Source organism: Sipha flava, unplaced genomic scaffold, assembly GCF_003268045.1.
Source record: "Sipha flava isolate LNK unplaced genomic scaffold, YSA_version1 287_pilon_pilon, whole genome shotgun sequence".
In the NCBI taxonomy this organism is placed as follows: Eukaryota; Metazoa; Arthropoda; class Insecta; order Hemiptera; family Aphididae; genus Sipha; species Sipha flava.
Genome location: NW_020272956.1, coordinates 61129 through 79122, shown reverse-complemented (window position 1 = coordinate 79122; position 17994 = coordinate 61129). Strand labels below are relative to the sequence as shown.

The following is a 17994-nucleotide window of genomic DNA, read 5'->3' as shown; positions in this document are numbered from 1 at the left end:
TTTGCTTCACCAAGTGGACATATCATGTCATATTATTTGTATAATCATGATATTCTGATTATTAAATATAAATACTCAACACGCCCTCGGCGTATTATGTATTAAATTACAGTGTGCACTGTAAGCTATTGATTACCATGTATAATATGTATAGCACGTATAAATTCGGGTTGGATGGCATTCTTCTTTTTTTATAACATCCACGAGTGCACGCCCAAGCATGGAATATATTTTGAAATCAAATCATATTTGTTGTTGATTGAATTTTCATCACTGTTGTTATTTTCCGTCCATCAGCATAACGCTAGTATTTATATTACTAGAATCGCATAACTCAAAATAATACACAATGTAATACACACGGAAGAGATAAAATAATGTTGATGGATAAAAAATATTGAGGTTGAATTGTAACAAGTTAGTACGCATAAAATGCACAAACGTTTTATTACAAAAATTATATTTGATAACGTTTTCTCTCATAAATATAAACGACTTAAAACAATTTTTAAATCGAATGCACAAAAATATATTTATATATATATATATATGTTTTATGGCATAAGATATATCAATGTCCCGTTTTAACGTATTTCTATTTTTATTTATGGGGACAAGACAAGAAAAACAAAGAGGTTATATTATTAAATAGTTAGTAAATTACCGACGTTCACTTTGTCAAAATTGTAACTACACGAATCGTACCTATACAGAATTTTAAGAACATATATATATATCCTGAGAAAAGTTAAAAGATAAATGTAATTATGAAAACTGATGATTCGTACAGTATATCAATTGGCGTGTTTAGGGCCCATTAGGGCTTTATGAATTTCACAGCCAAAGCTATAATCAATTTATAAACAAGTGTACGTGCTTAATTCGACACGGCATCCATGCCGAAATCTGACCATACCCGTCCGAATTAAACACCGGATCTTTTACGGATGAAAGAGGGTCGCTTAGCTCGATGAATACAATTTATATGATTGTTGCAACAAATGTAATTATAATAATAATATAAAAAAATGCGCCATGGACGTATTAACAAGAAAAAAAATTAGATACAATTAAGTAATAATAATAATAATAATAATACATATAATAAGCCACTACGGCGCGATAATTTACTAAAATATGGCACAAAAAAAAAGGCGATATAATAAAATCAAGACGCCACACGTTACAAGGTGCGACGATAATACCTTAGGCGGCTGGGTGTTGCGCCCACGCGACAGCGCTTAGCATGTGCGACGAACACTAGAGCCGATGGTCGACTTCTTCGACAGCAAAGTGTAATTTGTTCACGGATAGAGCCGGCAATCTTGTGTACAGCAAACTGTTACTGGTTCTCAGCATCCGAATGTCGACTACAAAAATGAGAACGCAATGTGGTCGCACAGCAAAACCACATTGAAAGTTGCAGGCGTACTAACTAGCATTTCGGCGACAAAATGGATTTTTTCCGGTCCGACCATAATAATAAAGGTGGTAATAGAATGTTCTCGAAAGAACCATATATCCACGTCTCTGGTCGAACCGGTCGGTGTACGACAAAGTTTATCACTTGAAAATGTTTGCGCGAACATCAAGAAAAAATATTATTAAAGAAAATAAACAAAATGTAATCATTTTCGTTTAAAAATTATTTATCAATCGTCTTTCATTAATATTCAACTTTTGTTAGCCTCATATATACAACTTATTGATGGCGGTTTAGAAAAATAAAAATCTATCTAAAAAGAATCATATCATTATTATACGAGTATATATTTAGATTCAGGCAATGTATTGTAACAAACACGTGTCTGCAGTGTGCAGTAAGGTATATACTGTAGTATTAATGTAAATATATAATAAATATTATTATATAAGTATTGTTGGTAAAAAAAATGTATTTTCAACTTTAAACTTTTAAAAAGCTGTCATAAGTGATTATAAATAATTAATGTCTGTATTCAGTGTTTTTCGCTAATATATTATATATTCACAAAACGATTTACCTACCAGATAAAACAATCGTTCTCTTTAAACATACCTTTAAATTTAATATTAGTAATATATTAAAGATAACGATAATAGATCTAAGACAAATTTATCAAATTAATCGTGCAATATTATATTCATTGCGGTTGTATATTATAATAAAATGTGGTATTTTGGTTCTAAACATAATTTTGTATGGGCTATATGTTAACATATAGTTAAAAAATTAAAAATTAAATTTTTCTACATTCCCATTTAATTGGAGTCAGCGAAATGTTTTAGTTCTTTAATTAAAAAATAATTTTATCATATTAAAAATAATGTATCCCATACCTAATTCATTTTTCTGCATTTCACTTGATTTAAAAACATGAATTCTATCTACATTTATTTGCTATCAAAAAAATAATAAAACAATAACTATATAATTTACGTATTTAAAAAAACAAAAGTATATAAACAAGGAAAAAATTGAAAATTTCGTACTTTGGGATAATAGTTTTTCATTTAATTAAATCAGTACATAGTTATATAACAGGATTCTTTTTCTAATTATTCTCCTTTTATATATTTTTATTATTTGATACAACTCTTAAACAATGATGTACATATTTACTAAGTACACTTAATTTTTGTCGTACTTTTTAAATATTTATATAATCATATTTCATTGAATGAATAAATTACGAGTACATACGAGGTAGGTATATCATTTTAATGTGATAGTGAAACGTACAACGTTATGTAAATTGGGTGGTAACCGTTTCATCCAGTTATTCGTCAAATACTTCATCCAACCAATTTTAAGTCAATGGGTTAAAGTTGGCAGTGAGTATAAATATATAATGAAATATCACGGTGTTGAAGATCTTCTACACCATTAAAATATGATATTTGAATTTTATTTTGATTTGATATAACCCAAAGCGTAACCCATTCGGCGAAATACTTCTATAGTTTATCTGAAATATTACATACCTAATTTTAAATATTACGGGTTTATAGAATAGTAAAGTATATCGATAAAAATTAATGCTTATCGAATATTCATGGGCATTTAGAAGAAATTGAAAATTTCGGAGTTAAGCAAAACGGCTCACACCCGATAAATTTACCCAAATTGCAATATTTTTTATTCGATGATAGTTATATTCACTTATTTTATTTGTTTGCTTTTAAAAAATAGATATGAACGTTTATTTTAAATTGTAAGTAAATACAAATTAGTCAGTTATAATATGAAGTGACACATTAAAGTATTTGTGGATATATTTAAATTAAAGAATATTCTGTTTGTATGTTTATCTACTTAAGACCAAACTGAAATAAGAATATATATAAATATCTTTAAAGAAAATATAATAAAAAGCTATAGTCTTATTCACAGGGTAAGTAAATAATACAACTAAATCTTATTGTTCTTGTCCCTCGTCCTTTTCGTTTATTGTCAGTTTTAATTTTTGCTTGGTAGTATGCGATAATGTATTTAATAACCTAGTTTATTTTTATATAATACCGAGATAGTTTTCGCATAGTTACATAAGAATTTACTTAAGTACGTTGATTTATAATTTTGTTGGGATTAGGTTAGGTTATTTTTAAGTTTTATAAAATATCACAATACTGATAGAAAAACAAATTTATTAGCACGGAGATAAATATTTGATTTTACGCTTTGTATATTGAAATATATACTCATTTATATATTAATATTCCTTCGTGTTATATAACTGTATTAGGCATGATTGTAGAATATCATAGTCGGTCGTTTAGTGCTTTTAACGATGAGATGACTAACTTCCTGAAAATGTTCAAAACCAATACTTTATAGTATAAGGCAGTGCTTCCCAAACTTTTTCGACTCAAGGCGCCCTTTTTGATCCAAGGTTTTTTCAGGGCGCCCTTCTCTAAGTCATAGCATGACTAATCATAAGGAAAATGTTAGACCTGATAGTATTTCATGAGGGCGCGGCGCCCTTATACATACATCGCGGCGCACTAGGGAGCCGCGGCGCACACTTTGGGAACCTATAGTATAAGGTAGGAACTCTCGAAAATGACCGTCTTAGTCGAGTGCGGAGACATAATATATTGACTTACGTTTATTACAAATACGTATACGACACCTGATAAATTATAATAGTATCTAATGCTATCTCCGGTGACAAATATATCTTTAAATAGTTACAAAATTCCATAATAGAAATACGTAGGCATATTGTGTTGTATAGACATTCAGCGTGTGCGCAATATATGGTACTCATACTCATACTCAGGCGCATACTTGGCCCACCGGGATACCGGGAAAATCCTGATATGCCCCCTCAAAAATTATAATACCTGGGCCCCTTACCAAATAGGTACCTGTAGTTTCAGTTAAATGTAGTAATTTAATTATTTTTAACAATTACAATACAATACTGATGGACAGTCCGACTTCTTAATTTAGTACCCAATGGGAAATGAATAAAACACGCAATTTTTCGAACAATTTAATTAATTTACTTTTGGTAAATATGTCTTACCATTATTTCGATTATTAAAATCATTCGATTGTTTTGATAATCAAAAAATAATAATTTAATTATTTGAAATAATCGAGTCATTCGATTATTCCCATCACTAGTTGTAACATCACCAGCAGAATCGGTAAGTAATGTTGCTGAAGTTCAACGGAAAAAACAACCTGTATCAGCTCGCGAATACAGTAAATTCAAATATATTGCAATTTCTTAAGGCAAATTTCCAATTTTGTTTTTTTCAATAACCTGCTTGATGCATTAACCGTTTTTATAACAAAAAAAAATCAATCTGACGTTACATTTGTGGGTCATAAATCCATGTATTTCTTAAAAATATCATATAACTCCCCTTTAATAGTAAATGATCGTGAACAATTTGTTTTTGAGTAGAGAAGTTTAATGTGTAATATATATTTCACTAATGAATATTACATATATCGTAATAAATGAATGGAGAATGAATAGCCAATATATATAAAACAATTTTATCTCACTTACCTTTTTACTAAATATTGAATATCAGGAGCTTCGTCAATGAAATATTTATATCGGTTAAAGTCAAAACTTTGGAGTTTTACTTTTAATCCATTAGATTTTCTTTTTAAAAAAAACTTGTAATTTTAAATAAGTACCAACGTTTCATATTTTTCATGCTTTTCAATGTTGAATAAATAGACCATAGAGTTGACGGTTTAATTTCTATAGATCATTTATTAAAATTTGTAAGAAACACATTTTCCGGCGATTTGGTTTTATTTATTTTTCTCAATTTTAAAAGTTTTTCATAAGCCATTATGTATCTTTCTTTTGATTCTTAAGGCAATAGATTTAGTGAAACAGCATTTGCCGTTTTCATCATGTACGGTGAAGTTAATGGTTCACTACAACTACTGTACTGATTGTCATCTTTCGTATTCATGCTTGTTTGCGCGCTTCGCAGTCAAACCATCCACTGGTTCGATTGTGTGACGTACTCGCGTCGCTTGCAATAAAAAAGAACACTTAACAAGGATAATTAATGAAATTATAACAAATCCCGAGATAAACGGGCCAAAAGCGCCACAGTAATATTAACTAAAAAAGTAATAATAAATATGATGAATCTAAAAATAACAATAAAATCACATAAGCTCCAAACGCGTTATAATAATATATCAAGACAAATCGTATAAAAATAAATATAATATTTTTAACAAATATAACAGAAGATACCTTGGACGGTCTGGCGTTCGAGTGGTTATGCTCACGCGACCGTGTTCACACGTGCGACGAACGCCACAACCGGCAGAAGAATCGGTTGATCAGCAGCGTCGGTCTCGATTTACAATAACTGGCTTCTACGCGCACTACAATAGCCGAAAGAAAATTTCGCGGACACGGGTCAGCTACGGTTCGAACAGTCGTCACACACACGAAGTTGTCCCCGGAGATGGCGACTCCACCGTGCTATGCCGCAACCATAAAAACACACGGCCGGTGGCACGGGAAAACCGACGAGTCGGACGTTCGCAGAGAAAGTGTCAGCGGAAAAAACTCCCGATAGTAATGGCGTCCACGGATAATCGTACCGCGATAACGCGCCGATCGAAAATTCTCGAACATCATACGCCGACACCGTTATCGAGTGCTCCGGTTAACACGAGATGGGATAATTTGAACGGCGACATGTTTAAATAAATAACATAATAATAATAATAAACAACATGTTTTAATGTTTATGTGTCGTGCAAGGAGGTTGTGATATGTGTATAAGATTTAATCGAAAGTTTATGTTTTGTACGGACCATGGTACCTATACATGTAAGTTTCTGGTTGTACTAGGAGTACGCGGCCAGCGCTCTTGAAAATTTCCACTTTACTACACGGTGTTATAGGGATTTCCATTTTCCCCCCCCCCCCCCACACTTTTTGGGATTTCCACTTTACCGCCCGCTGGACGGATAAATGTGATATTCCTGTGCTTTGACCATGGTCGAAAATCAAACTTTTGGTACAGGTGTGATAAAAATATTATACCTAGATAATCATGTTTTAATTTCGATTACCGTTTACCTTTGTGTTCATAATTTCGATTTCTTAATTATATAGCACTTACGAGTGTAACGTGAACTTTGAATGGCTTATGAAATTATCTTTTGGGATGAAAGTAATTCAACAGCGGACGATCCTATAAGTAAGGAAGCAGGTTATGGAATTTTTCAAGAATTTCGTGGAAGATTGAATGCTCTGCGACCATTTTCAATGCCTATAATAATATACAAAAACAGTAAAATATCTATATTGAAATAATAGTCTTAAAAGATTCTTCCGATTTCTTAAAAAATTTCCGTTATCTCTTAAAATAACAATTATGTACCGTCACCATAATAACACCTTCACGAAAACAAATAAATCGATCTTATGTCATCGTTATCGACATACCTAAGTTATTTTGAGTATTATAATTTTTATTAAAAGTAAGACTTTTAAGTTTATTATTAGTGCTTTTTCATATGCAAAAATTTACATTCTAACTGTCGTAACATTTAACACACAGGATTTTAATTGATTTTTATTTGAAACGTAATATAAAATACTATATAAAATGGTTAAAAGAGAATTAACATAGTTTATTATCTAGATAATTAGATAATTTTGAAAAAGATAATTTTTTTTTTTTTTTGTGGGAAGTGAAACGAGGAGTAATCAACACTTTGTATTACCGTATGTACGTTTTAAATTTTAAATATACATGTATAGTGGCCACGGATATATAGTATTAGTGTATATAGATCTTAAACCGTATTAATGAAACTGAGAATAGCAACAAGTTAACAGTAATCTTTTATTAGTTATTGGTAAATACGTACGGTTAAATAAAATAAATACACCGATTTACATGGAATAGTTTTAGAAATGTTAAGAATGTTGAAGTTTGGTTTTTAAACATTTAACTGAACTATTTATATATTATTTTAAATGTATTGAATTATTTTTAAGAACATACTATTCATATTATGTAATAATCACGTTTTACATTTTTTTTTAATATTTAACTTACAATTTATTCAAGACCACTTAAATAATAATTATTTCAATATTTCTGTGTATATATTTATTTTTATAGAACTTAAATTAAAATGTAGATTTGATTTATTATTTAGGTTTATGGTTATTTTATAGTTTAGTGTAAGAAATGGGTAGACAACCTAAACTTCAAAATGTGCCATTATGTATTTTTAATTTAAAAATATTACGCTTATTAGATATTATTTTCAATGATTGCTTTAATCAATATAAAGTATGTTAAATAAAATATACGACATTAAACGTTTTAATTTTTAACATTGAATGCAAGATTTTCATTTTTGCGCTCTCCCAGGAATTGTGCCCGAGGCGTAGGCATCTCTCGCCATCTCCTTGCTACGGCCCTGAGTGGTCATCACAGCAAATTACAAGAAAAAAAAAATTTGACCTCTATAGCTATGGACCACCCTAATATATATATATAACCGATTTTAGTGGCGTGGTGAACTCGAAAATGTTCAGAGGCAAGTATATGTTGTCGATACCTATCCATTCCAGTGGCATATTTAAGGGGAGGTGGAAAAAGGAGCAATCTCCCCCCCCCTGAATTCCGTATTTAAGGAATCGATTATATGTAAGATATATATTACAAATTTTTTTAATGTGGATCATTTTATAATGAAATCAAATAACGCATGGCTATGAATACTGAATTGGGTTTTTTGTGGGATCCATACCTAGTGAAAAATCAAATAAAACACAAGCGTAACTTTCAAAACACAAACAGGTGTTAAAAAAGAACTACACAAAAGTCGATTCTAGGTGGATCTGGCCTTAGTATAAAAAAAAACCACACATATTAAGGATTCATCTGATTTAAATATTACCTACTTACAATTTTACTTGTAAATTTTGAGTCTGAATTAAAGATAAAATTTAAGTCCCCCCCCCCTAGAAGTAATTCTTAATTAGTGATGGACATATCTGAATTTAAGAAAGCCGAATTATTCGGATTTGTCAAATCCGGATTTAAGAAATTCGGATTTCATGGATTATCCGAACTATCCGGATTATTCAATTACTCATTATTATATTTACATAAATTTAACTTATCTTCAGAAAATCTTATTCAATAATCATTCTTAGGTTATGCAGTTAAAATAAATTAATTGGATATTCAGTCATGATATCACTGTAAGACTCTTAATTCGCCTCTGACCCATAGGCGGACATTTGGTTGAATTTTTGGGGGGCTATAATAATTCATTGTAAAATAACCCGCAGGGGATTCGCCCCCACACCCCCTTCCCATGCACAAGTAAAACTTATTTCTATTAAAAATGTAGATATGTTTAAATTGTATTAAAAAAAACACTAAATAACATATATTTAAAAATAATTAATATTTTATTTTAATGGCAAATATCCATTTGTATCAGCAAAGATATTTAAAATATCATCGATTTTTATATTTTTCGATATATCTTTTTCAATATATAGTATTGAAAGATCGCTGAACCTATTTTAAACTAACGATGTCCTTAGTCAAGTTATTATTTTTGTCATTGCACTGAAACTTCTTTCGCAAGTAGCCGAACATATTGGTATTGTTAATGCTATTGTAAATAGTTTTTTATTATTTCTTATTTTACGATTTTCAAAAAAACGAATAGATAGTTATAAAAACAATGAATAACAATTCTAACAAAGTTTTGATTTTGGGGGGACTGTTAAAATATTTTGTGGGCTAACCCCCCCTCCCATATCCGCCTATACCCTGACCCACCCACCAAAAAACTGAGAGGCAGCCGTCTCTCGATTATCCACATCACCACGTCACTGACTGATTCTGTACATCTATTTTACGATTTATGTTCTCAGAAAATATGGAGTTCAATATTAGTTTAACACCCACCCTTGATATTTGATATGCTGGTTTTACCAATAATGGTACTCGTAGATATCGAATATCAGTTTGTACTGAATATCGACATTATCAAAAATAAAATAGTGATAAGTTCCACAATTTTTCTAATTTTTTTCTTTAAACTATGAGTACTTAGAAATTATAAACATAAATATTTTCTCACAAGGTTTTTAAATATCGCATGATGCGTTTTGTACATATTATTTTTTCCGCTTAGAATCTAAAATGATAAAATTCGTATGCGAGTACTCTATACTCGTATTTATGAACATGAATTATTCCGGGTAATTTTTTCTAGCTTAAACACTCATTTTTTGGTAGTTTTTCTATTTTTCGAAAAAAAATTTACCATAAATACCTATACCATACCTATACCAATACCATACCTAACCCATTACTTAATGGTTAATAATTATACTCTTAAATATAATATTTATATGAATATATGAATAAACATGTAAATATTAATCGAATGAGTTTTTAATTATTTAAAAATATTTAATTTTCAATAGCATTTGAAAAAATAAGATTTTTCCGGTAAAAATAAGATATTTGAGTGCTTGGATTACAATAATAACTTATAAACATATATTGCTAATGTTTATAGTTTTTAATTCGTTAATTGTTTGCAATAATGTTACGATTGGTGTCATCCAGGAGTCAACGAATCGTTTCACATGGGTGACCTGATGGAGGGCACCTATTGTTCGCGAATATTCAGCAACTGCGATAAGAAGAGGTGTGTCCTGCAGTCACCCAACTATCCTGGGCTGTACCCGCGAAACTTGACGTGCTATTACGCGATCCGACAGCATAGCATACCGTACGGTCACCAAGCACTCATATCCATCACGCAGCCGTACAGCCGACTGGTGTCGATCAAGACGGATCGGACCAATCCCGAAGGCGCCGATCCAAAGCCTGTCGAACGAAAGGTATTTACATGATATAATGTTACCTTATACAAAACACAATACCCACGTTTATACTCGTATTTATGCAGAATAAAATTATATCATACTATTATAACTTGACCGTGAGTGTAAGGGAATCAATTTATCTTGTATACGTATCAAGTGTTCAATAATTAATAATCATTTATCACTAATTGTATTGTATGGTTTTATAAACATCAAATTTGTTAAATATTATTTTCTTTATATATATATATATGTTACGGTTAGTGTGCGAAGGTTAGCTAATATTAAGATTAGCCGGTTAATCTTAAGTATAGACAATGCTTTTGGTTAATGTCAAAATTTTGAACTTCAGCCAACAAAAACCAATGGTTAATCTTAACACTAGCCAATAAAACCAAAATTATCCAACCGTTAACGGCTAAGGACTAAATAACATTAGCCATAGGTAAATTAAAAATTTAAAACTATTTACAATAATAATACAATATTTTGAAATTGTAATTTTTAATGAATATTGATATGTTGGGTAGTTGTATAGAGGTGAGCCGTACATGTAGTAGGTAAAATATTTTCAATAATATAAATATTGTACACATTTGTGTGCATTTTTATATAATTTTAAATTGATATTTATTATAAAATTGATATGCATGCGGTTGCATACAATATTATGTTCTCGATATAAACAGTTTGTAATAATCTACTATAATTACCAAGGCTCGGAACTTTATGCGCTTAAAAATACTAAAATATGCGCATACATATGCGTTAAAAAACATCAAAATATGAAGTATAATATGCAGTAAAAAATTGGAAAATAATTGCTTATAAAATAATAAATTGACTACTGACTAGTGTACACTGTACAATGAAGTCGTCTGTATGCAGATGTAGGTAGGTATACAGTGTTATTACGAACAGAAATAATATTGTTTATAAGCTAATACATTAGGTTGGATAATTGTATATGAATTATCTATGGTTATACAATTTGTTTATGTCATGTAACAAAATATTTATATAGTGGTAAATTTGTATAAAAATAAATACGGGCCGGCGGTGATCACTATTACGATTTCTCGGTACTATAAAGATTATAATATTATTGTTAAATGCATTGGGAGCCGGAGCAATAGAAATAATAGCCCTTGATGAATTAATTTATTTTGTTAAACGATATAAAACTTAGAATTTTGGTTTTCATATATCTTATATTATATTATTAAACTATACATTTTTTTTTAAAAATTTTGTTGAACCATGAAATATGCATATAAATGTTCATAAACTCAAAATATGCGAATTGGTACAAAAAGTAACAAAATATGCAAATTATGCAACAACAATTTTTATATCTGAAATATACATACTATGAATCGAATTTGAATCGAATCAGAATTTCAATATACACTTTTTAGACAAATATAATTCTAAAAACCCAATTATATTCAATTACAAACTTAATAATGAACAATTAGTCAGAGTAACTGTAATTAAAGACTTAGGAATATATTTTGAATCAGATTTCTCTTTTAAGTTCAATCATAAAAAAATTTTAAATAAATCCTATAGAATGCTAGGCTTTATTAATAGGAATACACAACATTTTAAACAGCCTTCAAACTTAAAAACTTTATATTGCTCGCTCGTACGATCTTCACTAGAGTTTGGATCCATAATTTGGTCTCAAAACCTGTCTACATACTTGAATGATCTTGAAATTGTCCAATATAAATTTTTAAAAAGAATAGCTTACGTCTCTAATATGCCTATCTCTAGTAATATATATATTAACCCGTTCAGTTATCAGTAGGTCTGGATTCGATCGATCTAAGAAGACAATTCTCTGATATATTATTTATATATGATCTATTAAATGGTTTTATTGATTGTCCACATCTACTGGCTTTATTAAGTATCAAGGTTCCCACTTTCTTCTCCAGAACCAATGATTTATTTGTCATTCCCTATTATCGCAAAAGTTATGGTGCCGATTCGTTTTTTCCTCGCGCTCTGTCACTAGCTAATAAAATATCCCCATCAATTGATTTTTTTGATTCTAGTCGTAATAAATTTAAGTGCAATGTATTATTATTATTAAGATGTATTAATGATGTTTAATAGTTATCAGTATTTTCCATTTATGTAATTTCTGTGTTTGTATTTTGTATAGTTCTTATTTTTTTCTTTTTGTTTATTGTAATCAAAATATTTAAGTTTCCGTTCATGTAATTTGTCAATTGTATTTTACCTTATATTCAAAGGGCTCAAGCCCGTTAAATCAATTAAATAAATAAATAAATAAATAAATAAAGATACCAGCTTGTAGTACTTTGTAGGTATATCTTGTTTTCAAGCCGGGGGAGTTAATAAGTTAAAAGTTAAGTTAAATTAACTTATTACCTTAAATTATTTCATTACTAATAAATTAACTTAACTTATTTCCATACAAATTAACTTGAAATTAAAGTATTATTTTTTTCGTTTATCCCAATTAAGTTAATTTTGACTTTTCAAGATCAGAAAAATATTTTTGTAAAATATCGCGTTCGATAATAAGTTCATGGAATTTAAAAAAATATAAAAATAAAAATTTCGAAGAATTTTTAGATGAGACCATAATATATATCTCGGTATTAACTATTGATAGGGGTCCCACCGTTCTCGGGAAAAGTATTCAACCGTCTTCAGACTATTGAGTAAAAATAGTCATGCCATCCATGAATTACATTACCACTGTCATGAAAAGTGGCCGTAAATCTATATAATAAAAATAGGTAAATATTATCATTGACTAAATAATTCTTAATAATAATTGCACTCTATTATTATTAGAATTATTCCATAATCTATGATATTATTAAATAAGATTGATATTATTAAATATTATTGAATAAGAGAAGAAATTAAAGAATTTTTGTATGACTTAAACCGTTTAATTATTTGTATGGATAATGTTATGGATAAAGTCCGAAATTTAGATATTAGCCAAACGCAGTGACTAAACTTGTGATTAGTCGGCCATACTTGAGATCACGGCGGATTTAAGGGGGTGGCTAAGGGGGCATTACCTGGGGGGGGACCTTGGGACTAAGCTATCTATTTTACAAAGCAAAGTATTATTATACATTAATATTTATAATAAAATATCGTCAATGATCATTGATGAATATGGTACCTATTTTACATATTTTTTTTATAAATAAATAGTTCACTTTTTTTATTATTTATGTGTATTTACCTATATTTTAAAATGGTTTCAGATTAAAATTGATACCAATAATGTAACTACTTAAACTTTGTCATTATTGTGAAAAAAATGATTTACTTATGAGGGACTCAAAAACATATTCTGTAATTCAAAATTTTATATATATTTAAAAAACCAACTAAATAAATTCTTAAACCTCCATTAGCCCCTCCATTGGTTAATGATAAAACCCGCCTCTGCTTGAGATTAGCCATATAACACTAGCCGTAACACACATATATATATATATATATATATATATATTTAATTTAAAAATCATCTTTTGACTGAAATTATATTTTAATTTTATGATTTATACATATTTGTATATATAAATTTACAAAATATTCGTTTCAACCAGTACTGATTAAAATTTTTATCTAATGATACTTTCAATAAATATATTTTGAAATAATTAAGGTATAAAATTATTTTCTTTACAATACTATTCTGGCATACCGTTGTTATTACTCCAAAAAAACATTTTACTAATAAATTTTTCAGAAAAAATAATACTGAACAATTGTTAATGATAATGATAATGCTTGAACGATTGAAAAATTTAAGTTTAAATTTGGACATTAACTCATCGAATTACAATAATAAATTCATGTATTATATTATGTACTTAAATTCACAAACTATATTAAATAAAATGACGTAATCGTATTTTAATTACTTAGGAGTTTTCATAACTTATTACTCATATAGACATTTTAAATATCACTTAGAATTTTTTTAATAGGATTGGAGCAAATGCGACAATGTACCAGACTTTGTGACAGTATATGATGGATACACAACTAGAGACCCAATTCTATTGAGATTCTGCGGATCTGGTGAGACTGTACCCGTAACAACGTCTAGTGGACCTGAACTGTTAGTTCAGTTTTCCACATCACCATACGGTACTTTGATGTATCCTTTTGGCCCACTTCATGGATTTCAACTTCAAGTGCAAGTAATAATATTATTAATAATTTTCTATTATAGTAGTTCTTAACTTACGGATTATATTGAATTGAATAATAAATACTTTCAAAGTATACTACTAATGTGTAGGAAAAAAATTTTATTGAAGTCATTAATTGCATTTGTAGATAAATTTGAATTCTATATTATATGTTTCATTGATATAAGGTACATGTATTTGCAAATTTTAATGTGAGGATCATTTTTAGCATAATATAATCCAGAAGTTAATATTTTTAATCTTACAATTATATGGTGTTCAAATTTGAAACAGTTATATACCATCATCGAAGTAAGCAATGCATCTAATTTTAGGTATTGCTGTTCCCATAACTATATATTCGTATATACTCGTATGTATTAAATTTTAATTATAAAAAAATGTTGTACACTGTTTAGTTTACATGCGTGATTACACAGAAAAGAGTTATACTCATTTTCAAAATAGATATTTATTGATGGTTAACTGATTAGGTTAACGTTATTAACACTTATTTAGCAGATAATATATATGACAGAAATTATTAAATTTGTATAAAAAATTTGTATAAATAATCAATATCGTATACTCTATATTTATATTTTATAAGTTATCAGCTAAATTTACTAAGAATTAAGTTATATTTTAATAAGCTGAGGTATATTACAAAAGATAAACAGTTTCTTAAAAAACATTTGTTTTATCGTTAGTAATTAATAGCAAGAAAATATTTTCTTGCTAAAAAAAATAATTAATTCAACAATTATGTAAGTTTTGGCTTAATATTTTAAGTATTTTAAACTCTTAATCTATTTTTTAATTTATAATAAACACAAATCACTGTAAACACTCAACCATTTTCTTTTGTTTTGACCTATTTTTTTTTATTCAAAATTTGAACTAAATGTCTTTGAAACAAAAATGTTGAGAGAATATTAAAATCAAAGAGAAATTATTACTATAGGTATCAATATTTTATTATCGTACTTCATTTCGAACAATATAAAATCATTATTTTTTATAAAATATTATTTAGTTTTAAACATTATTAATATATGTTTACTTTGTGAGTATATTGGTATGTAAAATTGAATATTAAAACTATGATTTAAACAAAAAATATTCAGTTATGTAAAAAATAAAAGGTTCAAGAAAAAAGCCATAGAAGATTTATTAACAGTAAAATGTATTGTTGTTAAAAAATACAGTTTATGACTACTGACTATAAATTTTAATGGAATCAAAATTTGATTATAATTTATATAATATGTATGATTATGGATGCATGTTAAAGTACTTAATAAACAACAAATGTTAAAATTAAGTATTGTAAAATTTAACAGTAATTAATTTAAAAAAATAATATTACTAACACAATAATTACTTAATTAATTTTTTTTTCTAATGAAGATCAATATTTTATGATATTGATATAACTTATATACAATACATTTATTTATTTTAAATTTAAATTTAATTAAATTGATATCTATAAAACTGCCAATATTGATTAGTCTAATTTTATTCAATAACTGAATGCATCTCTATATCAAGCCCTTAATAATTTAATTACATTCTTAAATATTCTGTGTAGTATGCATTTGACAAATTATAAATTTTCCAAGTTTCATTTATCTTAATTGGTTTAAAAAACTTGATTTTATAATGAACACTATTTAATATGTCTTTTTAGGTATGATATATATTTGAAAATAATTTAAAAAAAATGAATATATATGGTAAAATTAGATAAAGTTCAATATTTCTCTTTAAATATTTACAAAAATAAAATAGTAAATTCATGTAAAAACAAAGTTTTTTTATTAGAAAATCCATATTCCCTTTAGTATTTTATATTATATTAAGTTTCAATTTAAGTAGAAGTATATTGTATATATAAACATATATACATATTGTGTGTTCAGATCAAAGAAGATTCTATAGTCGATTGGTCAAACTATAACATTTTCTACATGAAATGTTTTTCTGACATTTCGAAATAAGATTTTGTCTGTAATAGACATAGGCATATTGTGGAAATATATTTAAAAATAATAATTTTAAATCTTTAAGGCTATGTTCGCCATTGAATAGTAAATATAATGAATACAAGTAAAACTCCGATAGAACCGAACGTAATTTCCTTAAATGTTTTTATCAAAAGAAAATGTGAGATTTAAATGTAATCGCTATTTTTTTTTTAAATTGTAGATCTATTTTACTTTCTAGTTATTAATTACATGTAAGTTTGGTCACATAGTTTCAATTTCAACTATATTTTAATAAAAATATTTGTAATAATAAATTTCTTAAAAATATTAATTAGTATAACTATTAAAATAATTTATTATTATAATTATCATTATTCACAGTTTTAAAAAAATACAGAGTCAGTGATTATATTTCAACTGTGTACTTACATAATAATATAACTATGATGTAATAATATGATATTAGTTGTACTAATTATAACGATTACCTATTTACTTAAATCTTATAATGGTATTTCACTAGTAGTACAATATTTAAGAAATTATTTCTTGAATATTTTAGCCCGAATTTAATGTTTTTGTAACATAACTTTAATTTTTGATTTGGTATAAGAAACAATATTTTATAAAGTACTAAAAACTGCCTAAAAATAAAAATCCATAAATTTAGATAAAGTTACCTCGTGTACCACAAATAACGCTACTGAGCAATGTAAATATTTAATTGTATATAATAAACATTTAAAATTAACTGTAGTTAAAATTTACAAAATAAGAATGAATAAGTAAAATTATAAAGTTTAATAAGGCACGTTATTTACTTATATATATATATATATATATATATAATAATAATAAATTAAATACATAATATTATATAAAAAATATATATAATTTATATATTTTTTTTCTATTATAATAATAACAATAAAAAAAATATAATATTTATAAAACTTTGATCATATACAAAATATCAAAATAAATTATAGGAAAAGACTCTAAAGTTCTATATTATTCTAATGAGTTACATCGAATTCGTTTTATTATCTCTATGTTTTTTCGTTTTCAGAATAACAAAGAAATAAATAAAATATATACTCGTATTTTTTTAATATCTGTTCTTTCTCAATTTTCTGGAAAACTGTAAATTATTTCCAGTCATATACTATGTAAATTATCATCAATGTTTATTTTTTTTTAAAATCTTCGATTGGGTAACATATAACTTTTGTTTTTTTTTTCATCAAAAAAAGTGCGTACGACTACAACAAACATAAAAAATAAAATAAGGTTTATTCGATATGCCTGCTTCACCCACATTAAAATAAACATGCGTGGATAATAACAATTTGAACGAATTAAGGAAATCAACCATAATATTATGTGTGTGCTAAAGCTGTACAGAGTCTGAAATATTTTTGTTGGAATAATAGTTATAAC

At 27.5% G+C, this 17994-nt stretch overlaps 1 protein-coding gene across 2 annotated transcripts in view; it reads left to right on the top strand.

The window, feature by feature from the left end:
- LOC112685694 overlaps window positions 1-17994 on the top strand; it is a 74866-nt gene that overhangs the window by 28266 nt on the left and 28606 nt on the right. For both annotated transcript variants that reach the window (XM_025557636.1, XM_025557635.1), the window contains exons 4-5: window positions 10099-10376; window positions 14357-14572. In XM_025557636.1, coding sequence (XP_025413421.1) covers window positions 10099-10376; window positions 14357-14572 — 494 coding nt within the window. The remainder of the gene's footprint in view (window positions 1-10098; window positions 10377-14356; window positions 14573-17994) is intronic.